General features: G+C 43.7%; 1 protein-coding gene across 5 annotated transcripts in view; it reads left to right on the top strand.

Moving 5' to 3' along the window:
• Positions 1 to 13,995: 13,995 nt before the first annotated feature.
• Positions 13,996 to 20,147, top strand: part of LOC311131955 (lysophosphatidylcholine acyltransferase 1-like) — a 29,662-nt gene continuing 23,510 nt past the window's right edge. Inside the window, exon 1 of one of the 5 annotated variants that reach the window (XM_084165079.1) lies at positions 13,996 to 14,292. Coding sequence is in view for 2 of the 5 variants with exons in the window: in XM_084165076.1 (XP_084021202.1) it covers positions 14,173 to 14,292 (120 nt within the window). In the remaining 3 variants the exon portion in view is untranslated. The remainder of the gene's footprint in view (positions 14,293 to 20,147) is intronic. The other 4 variants (XR_014613476.1, XM_084165076.1, XM_084165078.1 and 1 more) reach the window with 4 other exon arrangements.

Below are 20,147 nucleotides of genomic sequence, written 5' to 3' on the forward strand. Positions count from 1 at the left end.
TAAAATAAAGTGGTGATCCTAACTGACCTAAGACAGGGAATTTCTACTAGGATTAAATGTCAGGAATTGTGAAAAACTGAGTTTAAATGTATTTGGCTAAGGTGAATGTAAACTTCTGACTTCAACTGTATATTTCTATTTTGGGTGGGGGGGTGACTCAGTCGGTGTCTCAACTTACTTTTGAGAGTTAGAATAATAGAATACACAACGTGCAATTTCGAAATTTGGTTGTGATCAGCAGTCACCTTTTACTGCATTGGGCTAAATCAGGGTCACACAGAGTGATTCTTGGTAGTCTTAAACAAATCTACTTTGAAACAAAAGTATACACCTCACACACATGGTTATGGGCTTAGAAAAAGAAGACACCTGTACCATGTCAGATATAGAGTTGAAATATATTCAATTTTGAATTTGCATCCCAATATTACACTTTATGTGGAACGAATTGCAAAAGTCTCTGAAGCTGGAGACTCTTATCTCCCTCACTAACTTTAAGCATCAGTTGTCAGAGCACCTTACCGATCACTGCACCTGTACACAGCCCATCTGAAATTAGCCCACCCAACTACCTCATCCCTATATTGTTATTTATTTTGCTCTTTTGCACCCCAGTATCTCTATTTGCACATAATCTCTTGCACATCTAGCATTCCAGTGTTAATACTAATTGTAATTATTTTGCACTATAGCCTATTTATTGCCTTACCTCCATAACTTGCTACATTTGCACACACTGTATATATATTTTCTGTTGTATTTTTTGACTTTGTTTTTTTACCCCATATGTAACTCTGTGTTGTTGTTTTTATCGCACTGCTTTGCTTTGTCTTGGCCAGGTCGCAGTTGTAAATGAGAACTTGTTCTCAACTGGCTTACCTGGTTAAATAAAGGTTAAATAAAAAGAAATAAAAAATATAAAAATAAAAAATATACAGGACCAGTGAAAAGTTTGGACACACCTACTCATTCCAGGGTTTTTCTTTATTTTTACTATTTTCTACATTGTAGAATAATAGTGAAGACATCAAAACTATGAAATAATACACATGGAATCATGTAGTAACCAAAAAAGTGTTAAATAAATCAAAATATATGTTATATTTGAGATTCTGCAAAGTAGCCACCCTTTGCCTTGATGACAGCTTTGCACACACTTGGCATTCTCTCAAACAGATTCACCTGGAATGCTTTTCCAACAGTCTTGAAGGAGTTCCCACATATGCTGAGCACTTGTTGGTGGACATCCCTGATCTATGCAAACCAGATAGTCATGACCTTGTTACAGTTAGTGCTAGAGTCTGATGTTTGGTGTTGGAGGTGCAGGGTGCACTGCAGTTATGACATGCAAAGGCGAAGTTACACGTCTGCTACTTTGCAGTCCAACAAACCAAATGTGCAAGCACTAATTAGCCACTCTTGGAGGAAAATGGAGGATGAATAAAAAAATGTGCTGAGGTTATCAATTAGCCTTATCAATATGACCATCATTAGTTATTTTTCCATTTCCTTCCAAGTTTGAAAGGGGAGGTATTAGATCTTCATTTACAAAATGTTTTTCCAATTATGAATCCAGGATTACTTTCTCGTGTAGAGCATTCTCTGTAGGACAAAGACACACAGTAACATTATGTAATGCACACAGTGCAGTATAGACGACCTGCAATGTGCAAACAGCTGAACTCTGGAAACCGGTATGCCCACTTTTAGATGTTTTTTCAATAAACAAAAACCTTGGCAACTGCAATAGCCACCTATCCCTCTCTTTCTGTACTGTGTGACTCGAAGAGTACATTGGTGGGTTGGTTCTTCTATCCTTGTGGGGATCTAAAAGGTTAGTGTTTAGGGTTAGTGTTACAATTAGGGTTAGGGGTAGGGTTCGGGTAAGAGGTTAGTGTTTAGGGTTAGATTTAGGGAGTGGGCTAGGGTTACGGGTTAAGGTTAGGGTTAAGGTTAGGGTTATGCTAAGGGTTAGGGAAAATAATATTTTGAATGGAAATGAATTTTAGGGCCCCACGAGGAAAGAAGAACGTAACGTATGTGTGTGTGTGGGTGTGTGCATGCGTGTGTGTGCGCATGCATGTGTGAAGTGCATGGATTTCCAAGCCTGGCAGGCAGTAGTATGAATAATATTGACCTCATGGTTGACTTTATGGACTGGCATGTAAGTAAATCAAGCTTATGGTCACAGTCACATAGGAACCACCCTGTCAGTGTGTGATTCATGCTGGTTCCTTTACTGGGAATTATTCTTCAACTGTTGACCCTGCTGTCGTTTCCCTGGCAGGGCCTCTCCTGTCCTGATAGAGCGAGAACTTTCAATGAAAATCATCCCAAATTATTATGACATCCACGCTGAATGAACAATAATGTTGAGCTATTTTCAGGATTATTGTCACCTACAGCCAGTACTGTATTTACATATGAAGGTAAACAAGCAACCTGGACTCAGGGGTAGACGTAACATTGTAAAGGTAAATCCGGGACACTCCAATGAGTATGATATATAATGTTTCATACGGTATTAATTTGTGGAAGTCCATCATCCATTTCGTATGATATGTTACGAATTAGGTGGCTAACGCTAACATTAGCTAGGTGGCTAATGTTAGCTAGGCTAGGGATTAGGGTTAAGTTTAGGGTTAAGGTTAGAGTTAGGAGTTAGGTTAAAGGGTTAAGGTTAGGGGGTTAGCTAACATGCTAGGTAGTTTCAAAAAGTAGTAAGTAGTTGCAAAGATGCTAATTAGCTAAAATGCTAAAGTTGTCCTTGATGAGATTCGAACACACAACCATTGGGTTGTTAAATCTTTGCATTATACACCTACCAATCCACCCCGATCAACCACCCTACTTTCGTTTTTGCCTTAAGTAACCTGTCTTATGTAACCATACCAAGCGTAACATATTATACTACACTGAAGAAAAATATAAACGCTACATGCAACAATTTCAAAGATTTTACTGAGTTACAGTTCCTATAAGGAAATCAGTCAATTGAAATAAATTCATTAGGCCCTAAACTATGGATTTCACGACTGGGAATACAGATCTAGAAAAAGGTAGGGATCAGAAAACCAGTCAATATCTGGTGTGACCACCATTTGCCTCATGCAATGCGACACATCTCCTTCGCATAGAGTTGATCAGGCTGTTGATTGTGGCCTGTGGAATGTTGTCACTACATTTTACATTTACATTTTTGTCATTTAGCAGACACTCTTATCCAGAGCGACTTACAAATTGGTGCATTCACCTTATGATAGCCAGTGGGACAACCACTTTACAAATTATTTTTAAATTATTTTATTTTTTATTTTTTGGGGGTGGGGTAAGGGGGGGTAGAAGGATTACTTTATCCTATCCCAGGTATTCCTTAAAGAGGTGGGGTTTCAAGTGTCTCCGGAAGGTGGTGAGTGACTCCGCTGTCCTGGCGTTGTGAGGGAGCTTGTTCCACCATTGGGGTGCCAGAGCAGCGAACAGTTTTGACTGGGCTGAGCGGGAACTGTGCTTCTGCAGAGGTAGGGGGGCCAGCAGGCCAGAGGTGGATGAACGCAATGCCCTCGTTTGGGTGTAGGGACTGATCAGAGCCTGAAGGTACGGAGGTGGCGTTCCCCTCACAGCTCCGTAGGCAAGCACCATGGTCTTGTAGCAGATGCGAGCTTCAACTGGAAGCCAGTGGAGTGTGCGGAGGAGCGGGGTGACGTGAGAGAATTTGGGAAGGTTGAACACCAGACGGGCTGCGGCATTCTGGATGAGTTGTAGGGGTTTAATGGCACAGGCAGGGAGCCCAGCCAACAGCGAGTTGCAGTAATCCAGACGGGAGATGACAAGTGCCTGGATTAGGACCTGTGCCGCTTCCTGTGTAAGGCAGGGTTGTACTCTGCGAATTTTGTAGAGCATGAACCTACAGGATCGGGTCACCGCCTTGATGTTAGCGGAGAACGACAGGGTGTGTCCAGGGTCACGCCAAGGCTCTTTGCACTCTGGGAGGAGGACACAACGGAGTTGTCAACCGTAATGGCGAGATCATGGAACGGGCAGTCCTTCCCCGGGAGGAAGAGCAGCTCCGTCTTGCCGAGGTTCAGCTTGAGGTGGTGATCCGTCATCCACACTGATATGTCTGCCAGACATGCAGAGATGCGATTCGCCATCTGGTTATCAGAAGAGGGATAGGAGAAGATTAATTGTGTGTCGTCTGCGTAGCAATGATAGGAGAGGCCATGTGAGGATATGACAGAGCCAAGTGACTTGGTGTATAGCAAGAATAGGAGAGGGCCTAGAACTGAGCCCTGGGGGACACCAGTGGTGAGAGCACGTGGTGCGGAGACAGATTCTCGCCACGCCACCTGGTAGGAGCGACCTGTCAGGTAGGACGCAATCCAAGAGTGAGCCGCGCCGGAGATGCCCAACTCGGAGAGGGTGGAGAGGAGGATCTGATGGTTCACAGTCTCAAAGGCAGCAGATAGGTCTAGAAGGACGAGAGCAGAGGAGAGAGAGTTAGCTTTAGCAGTGCGGAGAGCCTCCGTGACACAGAGAAGAGCAGTCTCAGTTGAATGACCAGTCTTGAAACCTGACTGGTTTGGATCAAGAAGGTCATTCTGAGAGAGATAGCAAGAGAGTTGGCTAAAGACAGCACGCTCAAGAGTTTTGGAGAGAAAGGAAAGAAGGGATACTGGTCTGTAGTTGTTGACATCAGAGGGCTCGAGTGTAGGTTTTTTGAGAAGGGGTGCAACTCTCGCTCTCTTGAAGACGGAAGGGACATAGCCAGCGGTCAAGGATGAGTTGATGAGCGAGGTGAGGTAAGGGAGAAGGTCTCCGGAAATGATCTGGAGAAGAGAGGAGGGGATAGGGTCAAGCGGGCAGGTTGTTGGGCGGCCGGCCATCACAAGTCGCAAGATTTCATCTGGAGAGAGAGGGGAGAAAGAAGTCAAAGCATAGGGTAGGGCAGTGTGAGCAGGACCAGCGGTGTCATTTGACTTAACAAACGAGGATCGGATGTCGTCAACCTTCTTTTCAAAATGGTTGACGAAGTCATCCACAGAGAGAGGGGGGGGGGGGGTTCAGCAGGGAGGAGAAGGTGGCAAAGAGCTTCCTTGGGTTAGAGGCAGATGCTTGGGATTTAGAGTGGTAGAAAGTGGCTTTAGCAGCAGAAAAAGAAGGAAGAAAATGTAGAGAGGAGGGAGTGAAAAGATGCCAGGTCCGTCTAGTTTTCCTCCATTTCCGCTCGGCTGCCCGGAGCCCTGTTCTGTGAGCTCGCAATGAGTTGTCAAGCCACGGAGCAGGAGGGGAGGACCGAGCCGGCCGGGAGGATAGGGGACATAGAGAGTCAAAGGATGCAGAAAGGGAGGAGAGGAGGGTTGAGGAGGCAGAATCAGGAGATTGGAGGGAGAAGGATTGAGCAGAGGGAAGAGATGATAGGATGGAAGAGGAGAGAGTAGCGGGAGAGAGAGAGCGAAGGTTGCAACGGCGCATTACCATCTGAGTAGGGGCAGAGTGAGTAGTGTTGGAGGAGAGCGAGAGAGAAAAGGATACAAAGTAGTGGTCGGAGACATGGAGGGGAGTTGCAGTGAGATTAGTAGAAGAACAGCATCTAGTAAAGATGAGGTCAAGCGTATTGCCTGCCTTGTGAGTAGGGGGGGACGGTGAGAGGGTGAGGTCAAAAAAGGAGAGGAGTGGAAAGAAGGAGGCAGAGAGAAATGAGTCAAAGGTAGATGTAGGGAGGTTAAAGTCACCCAGAACTGTGAGGGGTGAGCCATCCTCAGGAAAGGAACTTATCAAGGCGTCAAGCTCATTGATGAACTCTCCAAGGGAACCTGGAGGTCGATAAATGATAAGGATGTTAAGCTTGAATGGGCTAGTGACTGTGACAGCATGGAATTCAAATGAGGAGATAGACAGATGGGTCAGGGAAGAAAGAGAGAATGTCCACTTGGGAGAGATGAGGGTTCCTGTGCCACCACCCCGCTGACCAGATGCTCTCGGGGTATGCGAGAACACATGGTCAGACGAGGAGAGAGCAGTAGGAGTAGCAGTGTTTTCTGTGGTAATCCATGTTTCCGTCAGCGCCAAGAAGTCGAGGGACTGGAGGGTAGCATAGGCTGAGATGAACTCTGCCTTGTTGGCCGCAGAACGGCAGTTCCAGAGGCTGCCGGAATACCTGGAACTTCACGTGGGTCGTGCGTGCAGGGACCACCAGGTTAGAGTGGCAGCAGCCACGCGGTGTGAGGCGTTTGTATAGCCTGTGCGGAGAGGAGAGAACAGGGATAGACAGACACATAGTTGACAGGCTACAGAAAATGGCTACAATAATGCAAAGGAGATCGGAATGAAATGAACTAAACATCTGGGAAAGCGAGAGAGCGGGGCCTCCCTCACTTACGTTTCACTGAAACACCCAAATATAACTCTCCCAACTTCCACCTCAGAAACTATAATTGTTGTAAACTACAGCGGTTCAATGTTTTCTAGGAATAGACTAACTTAGTTTATTCAGCTAGCTAACTTGGTACAGTATTCTTCCGTGAAAACCGTCCAGGGCACCGAATCCTATGACGCCACAGCCAACTAGCATGCCAGCCTCCAACAACACGGTTTTGCACCAATACTCGGACACAACAAACCACCAGTGTGTCAACACGCCAAGCAGATCATTCGTGTCCGTGTCTAACGTTGTGTAAAGTTCTGGGTTAGTCCCGACAGCTTGAGCGAGTCCGTCGTCAATTTATTCAGCCAGTTAATTAGCTAGAATAGTTAGCATACTAGCTAGCCATTGCTCTCTGCCAACGAAAAAAACCCTCCTCCCACGGCACGAACACACAGAGAGAGCCAAGCTAACGTTAACTAGTCACCCATGTCCCGAATTCCCCTGAACGACTCTGGTTACCAGTATGTAAAAACTAAACACAAATGTCGGTTATAACCTACCCCTAGCAGCTACTGTTAGCCAGCCAAGTGCAAAGCTAGCCACTGAATCGACTCAGCCAGTTCACGTCTGTTCGCTAGGTCGTTCCAGCTATTGTTTAGTTAGCTATCCAGGTAGCAACAAGCTAGCTATATTTCGAGCACAGTAGCTACTAACTACCTAACGCCAACGCTTCAGACAATGAGGTTAGAAAAACAGCTGAATGGTAGGCAGCTAGCTGGCATAATTACAGGTACTCTCAAGCGTGAAACAACTATCCACAGTAGCTACCCGCTAGCTAGTCCAGGTAGTGGGTTAGCTAGCCTCGTGCTTCACCGGGCTCAGTCGATGGCTGTGCAAAGTTGCCTAATATTGGCGGGAACTGGAACACACTGTTGTAGTCGTCGATCCAGAGCATCCCAAACATGTCTCGTGAGTATGCAGTCCTTGGAAGAACTGGGACATTTTCAGCTTCCAGGATATGTGTACAGATCCTTGCGATATAGGGCCATGCATTATCATATTGAAACATGAGGTGATGGTGGCAGATGAATGGCACGACAATGGGCCTCAGGACCTTGTCACGGTATCTCTGTAAATTGAAATTGCCATCCATAAAGGCAATTGTGTTCGTTGTCTGAGGATTATGCCTGCCCATATCATAACCCCACCGCCACCACGGGGCACCCTGCTCACAACGCTGACATCAGCAAACCACTCGCCCACACGACGCCATACACACTGTCTGCCATCTGCCCGGTACAGTTGAAACCAGGATTCATCTGTGAAGAGCACACTTCTCCAGCATGCCAGTGTCCATCGAAGGTGAGCATTTGGCCACTGAAGTCGGTTACGATGCCAAACTGCAGTCAGGTCAAGACCCTGGTGAGATGAACTTTCCTGAGACGGTTTCTGACAGTTTGCGCAGAATTCTTCGGTTATGCAAACCCAGAGTTTCATCAGCTGTCCGGGTGGCTGATCTCAGACAATCCCGCAGGTGAAGAATGCCAGATGTGGAGGTCCTGGGCTGGCGTGGTTACACGTGGTCTGCGGTTGTGAGGCTGGTTGGATATAATGCCAAATTCTCGAACACGATGTTGGAGGCGGCTTATGGTAGAGAAATTAACATTCAATTTTCTGGCAACAGCTCTGGTGGACATTCCTGTAGTCAGCATGCCAATTGCACACTCCCTCAAAACTTGGCATTGTGGTGTGTGACAGAACTGCACATTATAGAGTGGCCGTTTAATCAGCTTCTTGATATGCCACACCTGTCAGGTGGAGGACTATCTTGGCAAAGGAGAAATGCTTACTAACAGTGATGTAAACAAATTTGTGCACAACATTTGAGAGAAGTAAGATTTTTGTGCATATGGACAATGTCTGGGATGTTTTATTTCAGCTCATGAAACATGGGACCAACATCTTACATGTTGCGTTTATATTTTTGTTCAGTGTAATTTGTGTCCCGAATTTACTTTTACAATGTTATGTCTAGTCTATGAGACCAGGCTAAAGCAAGAGAGACCCAAAGATGTCAAACTGAGCAACATGGTCTCAGAGCATTTCGTATTAAATTTGTATATGTTTGTTATGTATTAATTTGTGAATGTCCATCATCTATTCCCTGTGATATATCATGAATTACAATTCGTATGATATGTGAGGAATTGCAATTCGTACAATATGTTACGGATTTACAAAACATACAATATATTACTAATTTGCTAAATGTATGATATGTTACAAATTCCAATTTGTTTTGGCTAACTTTAGCTAAGTGGCTAGGTGGCTTACATTAGTGTTAGCTAGCTGGCTAAAATTAACGCTAAGGGCTAGGGTTAGTGTTAAGTTTAGGTGTTAGGTTAAAGGGTTAAGGCTTGGGTTAGGGGAAGGGTTAGCTAAAATACTAAGTAATTGCAATGTACCTAAAAAGCTAAAGTTGTCCGTGATGAGATTCGAACATGCAAACTTTGCGTTGCTAGACGTTCGCGTTATACACCCACCCCTCTGACCAACCACCCTCCTTTCGTTTTTGCCTTAAGTAACCTTCTATCTTTCACAGTGCCATCCGTTTTGTCACCAAAGCCCCATATACTACCCACCATTGTGACCTGTACACTCTCGTTGGCTGGCCCTCACTACATATTCGTCGCCAAACCCACTGGCTCCAGGTCATCTATAAATCACTGCTAGGCAAATTCCCGCCTTATCTTAGCTCTTTGGTCACCATAGCAAAACCCACCCGTAGTATGCGCTCCAGCAGGTATATCTCACTGGTCATCCCCAAAGCCAACACCTCCTTTGGCCGCCATTCCTTCCAGTTCTCTGCTGCCAATGACTGGAACGAACTGCAAAAATCTCTGAAGCTGGAGACTCTTATCTCCCTCACTAACTTTAAGCATCAGTTGTCAGAGCACCTTACCGATCACTGCACCTGTACACAGCCCATCTTCAATTAGCCCACCCAACTACCTCATATTGTTATTTATTTTGCTAATTTGCACCCCAGTATCTCTATTTGCACATCATCTTCTGCACATCTATCACTCCAGTGTTAATACTAAATTGTAATTATTTTGCACTATGGCCTATTTATTGCCTTTCCTCCATAACTTACTACATTTGCACACACTGTATATAGATTTTCTATTGTGTTATTGACTGTACATTTTGTTTATCCCATATGTAACTCTGTGTTGTTGTTGTTTTTATCACTCTGCTTTGCTTTATCTTGGCCAGGTCGCAGTTGTAAATGAGAACTTGTTCTCAACTGGCTTGCCTGGTTAAATAAAGGTGAAATAAAATAAAAAATAAATAAATGTAACCATACCAAACATAACATATTATACTAATTAGTGTGTCCTGGATTTATATTTACTATGTTACGTCTAGTCAATGAGACCAGTCTGCACTGAGTAACAAATTGATGGGTGGATCAAATGAGAGAGGAAGCCCTTCAACTTCACACACATATTCGTACACACACACTCAAAGGTATCTGGCACATCTCAACGACACATATCAGTTATCGCTGTGTGTCTGTGGCATGTGTGCTGAATATCTGGCACCACTGTAAAAAAAAAAAAAAATGTTAAAAGGATCCTCCACCTTCCAAAGTGATGTCAGAAAAAGGGGCTCGCTAATACGCATGCGCAGTCCCAGGATGCTCAAATTAGCCATCCTCCCTTCTCCGCCCCACATCTTCCTACCAGTGTCTTGTGAACAACAATAGTAGAATCGGTGGTTTGCCTTCGAAATAAAAGTCCCCCCCGTTGAACGCATGTATTAGACTTTAGTTTTGCATTGGGGGCATACTTATATTGCTCTGTTCAGCCTTATCTATGGATTTTGGGTCCATGAAATGGGATGTCAGCCTACTCAGTGACACTCACAGAGGCACGGGAACAGGGTCTTGATGATTCTGTTGCAAATTAAGCACAATACACAAATGTAGAATTTCAGTTAAAGTAAGTAGCGCCTTCATCGCAACTGGGGAAAAGTATCCCGAAAAGTATCCAGTATTCCCAAAGGGAAACCACTTTCGCAAGGGTAAAGGGAAGCCCCCTTTTCAACAATGTGTCCCACAAACTGCAACTGGCCCTATGTTTAGCATTACTATCGCTAAAAAAGCGATTTGGAAGTTAGCTACTTTTGGAGGAGTGAAGCACATGCAATCTTAATAAGTCAACTGACGTGTTTCACGAGTGAACACATGGAGTGAACAAGACAAGTTTGTTCATGGCTAGCTAGCGGTGAACTTTCCTAGTTGGACAACGTTTTGATTGCATGGATTCGCTTTCGACTACTTGCTAGCAAAGGTCACGAACACTTTCAATTAATGTTACATTTTTTCTCACATTCCTCAGTTATTTCTATATCCTACTTGTAAAAATTTTTTTGAATTAAATCTAACAAATGGTTTGTGTTGATAATCGTTGCATGAAAGCAATAATTATAGTGAAACAGCCGTGGTAACTTGCTGACAGAAGATGTATGTTTGTTTTTTTGAAAATATCAATATTGTAGAGCATTTCTCCCTTTACACCTCAGATAATATAATGGGCAAGATCAGGCACCTTCAGACTGGTGAGCAGCTGGCCCCTGTGACAAAGAGGACTGAGGACCTGTTCAGATCAAAGTTAAGCATAGTTATTTGTCCTATACATCTGAGTTCACAGCCAAAATATTTCAGCATTCCTTCAAAAAACACATTATAACATTATTAGTTCTTAAGCATAATGTTATGTGATATACTTACCCCCAGAAGAGAGTGACAAAAAGGGTCTAGAAGATACTGTTGCAAATTGTGCAAATGAAATGCAGGTTGTGAAAATTAGACTTATACTTTGTATGGACAATTCATTGACAAAAAATGAAATATTGCATTTACTTTTTTTGTGTGTGGAATCAACCCTTTTTTGGGTGAATTTGGGGGTCTTTGGGTGCTGGTTATGATCAGCGTCAGACTCCTCAGTCGGTCTGATCAAATTTAATATTTCGCCTGGGAATGACAGCAAGCATGACGTTTTCAGAGTAGTAGTGTAGTGTTTAGATTCTTATTTCAAACACTAAAGCTTACGTTCTCTTTCTTTGGTGAGACTCTGTCTCTGTTTCCAGGCTTGAGCCTTTTTCTGCCCGAACCAGGCACTCATGGGCTTTCTCATATGAATCTGAAAACATCACGAAAGAGGAGTTTATCAATTAATCGGTAAATGTCTGCAAACGACACATTTAGTATCTTAATATTCAGTTAAAGTACTCACTCTGTCTTCAGTAATTGAATTGAATACACCTCCCATGTATCAATGTCCGGCCGTTCGTGCGACATCACTGCCTTCCTCTTGTATGGAGGCCAATAACATTTGTCCTTGGTGCACCAGGTTTTTGAGATGACAGCTAAACTGTCATCTTCGTTCGGGAAATTAACCACAGCAAACAAGGTACTGTGAACAAAAAAGCAAATAAGGGCACTCAATTAGATTAGTTTACACAAACATTTCACAATAGTAACATCTAATTGTAAAAAAAAAAAATATATATATATATATATATATATATTTAAAAAATATATGAATCACCATTAAAAGGCGTCCATTACCTTCTGTGTGGTTTGCGAATCACCATTAAAAGGCGCCCCTTACCTGCTGTGTGGTACCACATATCCCCATATGAATGGCATGATTGGTACAACCTTTTGGTCTATTTAATGGGGTGTTTTGATCGGGTGTAGGGTTAGTGTTAGCTTGATTTTGTGGATTCTTGACCTTGTTCCTCAGGCTCAAGGCTCAGGTATGACGACTAGGTTTAATTATTTTAGAGATAGATATCTTGCAGTGGGGGAGGGCAGGAGAGGACAGCTCAGGAAAAAAAATAAGATTTGTAATCAATAATGTAATATTTTTTTATGGGGGGGGGGGGGGGGGGGTAGAAGGATTGCTTTATACTATTCCAGGTATTCCAGGTAGGGTTTCAAGTGTCTCCGGAAGGTGGTCAGTGACTCCGCTGTCCTGGCGTCGTGGGGGAGCTTGTTCCACCATTGGGGTGCCAGAACATCAATTAGCTTTGACTGGGCTGAGCGGGAACTGTGCTTCTGTAGAGGTGGGGGAGCTAGCAGGCCAGAGGTGGATGAACGTAGTGCCCTCATTTGGGTGTAGGGTCTGATCAGAGCCTGAAGGTAAGGAGGTGCCGTTCCCCTCACAGCTCCGTAGGCAAGCACCATGGTCTTGTAGTAGATGCGAGCCTCAACTGGAAGCCAGTGGAGTGTGCGGAGGAGCGGGGTGACATGAGAATGTAGCATGATTTATATGTAAAACAATAATTGTGATGAAAGTCTACAGATCTTTAATTGTGGCATTTCTTCAACAGGACTTCTCTCTGATGTCTGGTTCCTGAAATATGTTGATGACATCACTCACCCTCAAGCTCCACTAGCACATGCGCCCCACAACATTACACATGAAACCCTCCTGTCCATCTTCAATATGACATCCCCATAGACAGGTAGGGTGGTTTGTATCCATATTCAGTTTAAATGCATTCCCTGGTTTGCATGAATCTTCAGTTAGAACATTTTACTGACTCATCATCTCTGATCAAGTTATTCCACCAACGATGGAGAGAAATGTATCTTGTTTATCTCTAAACTTGTTTAGAACATTATAACATTTCTTAATGGAAACTGAAAACTAAGGAAGACTTTACAGAAAATGTTACCTAGGGGCCTCTTAAGTCTAGAGCCTGCACTGTTTGTAAGTCTGTAACATCTATGTAAATACATTACATTGCAGTGTTGTGCTAAAGGTTGTTACACAAGACCATGTTAAAGGTATTATTGTTAACCTATACCTAACACCATATCTTAATTTGTGTATTGCTGTAAAATGAAGATGCATTTCCTGTCATTTTTGTTCTATATTCACTAAAACTCTCCTTCATAATGCCCAAGATTAGTGAATAGGTTACTTAAAAGTGAAAGTATGCAAGCTATCTACTTATAAGAACACACATAAAAGTAGTGGAACTTGCTATTACATTGAAATGCATTATGCGATTACAAAATGTGGAACTTTATAATGGGCATTTTCCAGACAAAGCTGAATGGGACAGTTCAATTCTTGTCAAATCAGTGTGGTTTATATAAAAATATATATACATATTGTTTTCAGCAATAGTAGCAGTACTTATTCAATTTATGAGAAGGTGTTACAGCAGGTCGCACGCACGGGGTCCGCATATCGACATGGCCGAAGTTCCTCCACTGAAGGTCAGACCTCCCCCTAGCATACCGGCTTGCCGCTCAAGAAACGCTAGTGGACGGATGAGCGATTGCCGACTATCGGCTTCGGCATGGTCTGCCTCCGGAGTCCCGACCGCGGCAAGCCGCTGACGGTGTGCCACCCAAAAAACGCTGGCGGACCGACAGGTCATTGTTTGCTGGGTAACAACATTCCAAACTTGTTTAGCAGTATCTAGTCCAACTGTGGCATGATTCCACTATTTTTATCCATTTAATCAGTTTCAATGGGGAACTTTTATTTTGAAGGCAAACCACCGATTCCAGTATTGTTGCTCATGCTAATGTTGTTCACAACACATACGTCATCTCACTCACGGACGAGAACGAATTGATGGTCCTCGAGCCTACAGATCAGCACCATCCGTACTGTGTAGCGAGCCTAGATAGTCGATTTCAAAGAAGCATTGCCTGTTTATTGTGGAAGAGAAAAACCGTTGCGAGCTGATAAGTGTTTGTTTATTTGTTTTCAGTTATGAAGTTGCCAAATAAGCAGCATCATTCCTCGGAGAATGGAGATGGGTCGGACTTGCCTCCCCCGTTCAGAAATCCTTTCGTTCACGAGTTACGATTCACTCCCTTGGAGAAAATCAGGGTAAGCAACCGTTCAACTTTTCACGACATCGTATCTAATGAACATTCAAATTATTTGTTGATGTTTTATTTTGCCTATTAGCTAGACAGTTAACAATACTATGTGCTACAGTAGCTACTATAAGGCTAGCGACTAGTAGGTACTTGATTTTCTCTGCCCACCAAGTTTTCCGTGCCTTTCAAGCTTGTTGTTGCATGTTGCTAGAATAATTGGTATATCTCGACCATAAGCTACATTTAGGGACTCAACTCAAATCTAAACATATGCTGTAATTTTATGGTGAATTAATCATATAAAGAAGAGTTTTCATTGACAAAATACCAGAGCCAACGTTTTGTAGCTATTGAATTGATGATCTTGATTCTCATCATTTGCATGTCAAACGTTGGCATTGGATTTCCATGTCCAATAATAGCTGTCAACTGTAAAACTGTTGTCCTAAATGACTGGACAGCGTTCACTGTTCAAGGGAGGGTTGCCTACTGTGGCTTTTGAATAGATCTGGGTCACACACACATTCTTTCTCTCTCTCATTGATTAGGAACTAACGTTATTAAACATAAGCATTTCGCTGCATCTGCCATAACACCTGCTAAACTGTGTACGCGACCAAAACAATTTGATTACACACACACGTTATTATATCCTCGTGGGGATCAACATTTTTTTCCTATTCAAAATCCTATTTCCCCTAACCTTAATCCCTAACACCTAAACTTAACCCAAATTCTAACCCTAAACTTAACCCCTAAATTTAAAATAGCCTGTGTCCTCATGGGATAGAAGAAGAAGGCCACACAGACACACAGTTGTCCCCATACTCTCTGTTTGGCCTTTTACACACAGCGGTGAGGCTTGGACATGCAGTTATCACTATCAGACCATGCTGCAAAGGACAGAACGGCTGTAGAATAGGGCATCGTTCAGCAAATTATCTTCCTTATTTGCACCAAGTGTTCCATTCCCTGACCGTAACATTCTAGCCAATGTGTGTAGCAAGTTAGTATTCTGAGGAGTGAGAGAAATGTGTCTTGTCCCGTTGTTATTTCCAAACATAACTTACTTTCATTACAATAACATTCAAAAGTGTACCAATACTCAGCTAGCGTTCTTCCTTTAAGTGCAGGAAATGTGGTTTGTCCTGTTTCTGTTTCCTTGGCCTCTCGGCTCTCACACAGCCCCAGGACCAGGGTGTGTCCCAGTCACTCTCAGCCATATACTGTTCAGCAGGGCTCTCCAACCCTGTTCCTGGAGAGCTACCCTCCTGTAGTGTTGTCATGATACCAACATTTTACTAACGATACGATACAGGAAAACTGCATGAAACATTCTTTACTCTTCAGTTACCACACAGACACACACACTCCCTCCCTCACACACTCACTCTGTCTCCCTCTCTCATAAACAAACACACACACCACTCTCTCTTCCACAAACACATACACACTGCTCCCACTTTAGAAACGTTAGGCACCAAACAGGATGTAAGGGCCCCCAGAAAGAAAGAGATTTTTGATAGTTTAGGCTTACATTAGGCCTATATGAAACCTATTTTTTGAAGCACATGAGTAGCAGACCTTTCTTCCTGTGCCAATCAAATCTACCAGGTTGTTAGCTAGCTAGGTAACATGACTGAACAACGTTGTTTATCAAACCAATAATTAGCGACACAGGATTAGTTTAAAATGGCCCGTGATATGGTTTGTGAAATTATATCGAAATCGCGCAGGAAGAAAAAAAGGTAGCTCTGGTAATATGAGTCATATTTTTTTCAACCGTTTGAGCTAGAGACAAGACGTTTTCTTGGCTGTAAAGCTGCAAGCATGCATGTAGCGAAGCTGTTTTTCGTCTCTGGCACTGTACGTTTTCACTCCAACCCCAGTTATAACTAACCTGATTCAGTTTATCAACCAGCTAATTATTAGAATCAGGTGCGCTAGATTAGAGGGAGTGAAAACCTACAGGACGGTAGCTCTCCAGGAACAGGGTTGGAGAGCCCTTCCCAACAGGGTCCAGGAAACTGGCCTCCATTTTGGCACAGAACATTTTGTGCCAGCAATGGAAGAGAAACACAGCAAACAAGTTTACTCCTGCAGCAGGAGGCTTGCTTTGCACACACACACACACACGTGCACACGCACATGCACACACACTGTACACACAATGTACACACACACACTGCAGAGAGAGATAAGGGGAAGAACGTGAGCAGAAAGGACTGAGATTTTGGAACAGCATTTAGCTTTGGAATCTGGTGCTAATTATTCCAGTCTCTGGATCTAGGCCAAGCCTCTGGAAATGCGTGTTTCTTTTCTATTGTAATACGAGCACGTTGGCCTTTAAAATTGTGTTTCTTAGAAGACCGTCACAGTGTATCCAATTGCATTGCCGTTGCATGTTTCTGTCAAAGATTAAATCAAAATGATTGTTAAACTCAGATCTAAGTAATAGTTAGGCTAGTTGGACAGAAAAAGGTGCTGGTGGTTACTTGGGCTGAAGTACACACACACACACACACACACACACACTTGGGCCAATCAGAGATGTGAATGTTGCTAGTTGAGTTAGACCCATGCTACAGTTTACTATCTCAGTCTTGTTCTCACTAGCCTGCTACCTGCTCTTACTGTGAAGGTGTCCAGGTGTGTTTTTCCATTCTATGTAGACACACACACACACACTGGTTCATTTAAGAGCTGCCTCTCTCTCTGCCTGAACATAACACTACTTCCCTTCACGCAGCTGGCAACAGAGCCATATGACTGGGTGACACGTTTGAGTGTGTGTGTGTCTGTCACGCCAACACATGTAAGCACATTCCTCCCTCAGGCCTCTCTCTCTCTCTCTCTCCCAGACCGCCTGTTTTGAGGAAGAGGAGTTTGCAAAACAACAAAAACACCACAAGTGAATTAACGTCACAATGAACCAACCCACTGAACTAACAAAACAAAACATCCCTAGTAAAGAAGACATCACTCACTGACTGAACAGATGAGGGGTCTGTATTGTAGTGTCTCTGTCTGTCTGCCATTTAGCCTATGGATAAAGTCTGCATTCTTTGAGGAGCCTGTGTGTGTGTGTCTGTGTGTTTGTTGACATTAGTTAGGGTTAGTTAGCCCTTGCAGAGCTGAAGTCCTTCTGGTTTGCATTTCTCCCTGGCAGCACTGATGATGCAACTAAATAATAACAGGAGCTTCAGCTAATAAGCACTTCAAGCTGTTGGTTCATTATACTGACAGGCACGAGCAGAGGGGGATCTGGGACTATCCCTCATAGACCGGAAGCAGGGAGAGGGGTGGAGGAAGAAGAGAAGGTCATGCTATCAGTGACAGTACAGGGATAGAAAAGAGAGAGAGGGAGGGAGTGAAGGGGATGGAGGAAAAACAAGGGATTGGGGCTATCGGTGACAGACAGGAAGGAAGAAAGAGAGGGAGAGGAGAGGGAGAGGAGAGGGGGATGTGGAAGAGGGTGTATGTGGGTGAAAGAGAGGTATATTTTGTTATATTTGACAACCAGGAAGGGCAACAAACCAAGATTGCAAAGACCATTCTGATGTCAGGTGTGTGTGTCCGCCTGTGTGTGTGTGTGTGTCCGCCTGTGTGTGTGTGTGTCCGCCTGTGTGTGTGTGGCCCTAGCAGCAGCAGCAGCAGATGGGTGGATTGGTGCTGAGGGACAGATGGGGTGTTAAGGCGTCTGCACACTAGGTTCGGTTTGCTCCTAGTAGAACACATAGTACTGTTTGTGACTCACTATCCAGTATACACTTCCTCAAAATAGTCAGAATGAATCTACACTTAACAAACATATGAATGCAACATGCAACAATTTCAAACATTTTATTGAGTTACAGGAAGTCATTTAATTGAAATAAATTAATTAGGCCCTAATCTTTGGATTTCACATGACTGGGAATACAGATATGCATCTGTTGGTCACAGATACCTTTTTTAAAAAAGTTAGGGGCGTGGATCAGAACCAGTCAGTATCTGGTGTGACCACCATTTGCAGCGCGACACATCTCCTTCGCATAGAGTTGATTAGGCTGTTGATTGTGGCCTGTGGAATGTTGTCCCACTCCTCTTCAATGGCTGTGTGAAGTTGCTGGATATTGGCGGGAACTGGAACACGCTGTCGTACACGTTGATCCAGAGCATCCAAAACATGCTCAATGGGTGACATGTCTGGTGAGTATGCAGGCCATGGAAGAACTGGGACATTTTCAGCTTCCAGGAATTATGTACAGATCCTTGCGACATGGGGCCGTTCATTATCATGCTGAAACATGAAGTGATGGCTGCGGATGAATGGCATTAAAATTGCCATCGATAAAATGCAATTGTGTTTGTTGTCCGTAGATTATGCCTGCCCATACCATAACCCCACCGCCACCTTGGGGCACTCTGTTCACAACGTTGACATCAGCAAACCGCTCGACCACATGACGCCATCTGTCCAGTACAGTTGAAATCAGGTTTCATCCATGAAGAGCACACTTCTCCAGCGTGCCAGTGGCCATCTAAGGTGAGAATTTACTCACTGAAGTCGGTTATGAAGCCGAACTGCAGTCAGGTCAAGACCGTGGTGAGGACGACGAGCATGCAGATTAGCTTCCCTGAGACGGTTTCTGACAGTTTGTGCAGAAATTCTTCGGTTTCCGTGTGGCTGGTCTCAGGTGAAGAAGCCGGATGTGGAGGTCCTGGGCTGGTGTGGTTACACGTGGTCTGCGGTTGTGAGGCCGGTTGGACGTACTGTGAAATTATCTAAAACGATGTTGGAGGCGGCTTATGGTAGAGAAATGAACATTGAATTCTCTGCCAACAGCTCTGGTGGACATTCCTGCAGTCAGCATGCTAATTGCACGCTCCCTCAACTTGAGACATCTGTGGCATTGTGTTGTGTGACAAAACTTTTATTGTCCCCAGCACAAGGTGCAGCTGTGTAAGGATCAAGTTTCTTGGTATACCCCGCCTGTCAGGTGGATGGGATGGATTTTCTTGGCAAAGGAGAAATACTCACTAACAGGGATGTAAACAAATTTGTGGCCAAAATTAGAGAGCTAAGTTTTTTTTGTGTATGGAACATTTCTGGGATCTTTAATTTCAACTCATGAAACATGGTACCAACACTTTACATGTTGCATTTATATTTTTGTTCAGTGTAAGGTAACGCAAGAAATCTGTCATTCATTTTGACGTTTTTGCCAAGGAGATCTTAGTCGCGCAGTTTTACATCTAACTAAGATGTTTGGTGCAGTATTTCGCAAGTTTTAAAAAATTGCATGAAAACAAACACTTCATTGAAGAATCGCTACTGTTGACCAATCACAGACGAAGGGGCGTACACTTCGACTACCGAACTTCGGCTTGCCTCGAGAAAAAAGTGTTGTGTGCACCAACAGCTCAGCTTTAAAAGACCAAATACGTCACAAAATTCTGTCGTAATATATGCATGTTGTTTCGGAAGAGAAGCATGAGGACGCCTTTAGAGGGCAGGAAGATGCTTGCCTGCTGGGTAGACCCCTACGTGTGTGTAGCGGGGTGAGATACCCCCGTAAGTGTGTGTGCGACAGGGTTTCCGTTTGACCGGCAGCATTTTAATTTACAGGACATTTGAGAAATGTTACCGGACCAATATGCACTGGGTGCGTAACCTGATTATGGCGTCCACCCACGGTGCTCAGAATGTCAGAAATCATATTTAGATTATGGTAATTATTCATAAGAGAACATGCAAGTCAAGGATGCAATGACGTTTATCCTTACCGTGCACTTTGAAGATGTTAGAATAACTGTCCACATTTACTTTTCCTCAGCCAACAAGATGAGTAATGAACAGCAAAATCACTAGCCTATGCA

Source organism: Coregonus lavaretus (assembly GCF_964263955.1).
Source record: "Coregonus lavaretus genome assembly, chromosome: 7".
Classification (NCBI taxonomy): domain Eukaryota; kingdom Metazoa; phylum Chordata; class Actinopteri; order Salmoniformes; family Salmonidae; genus Coregonus; species Coregonus lavaretus.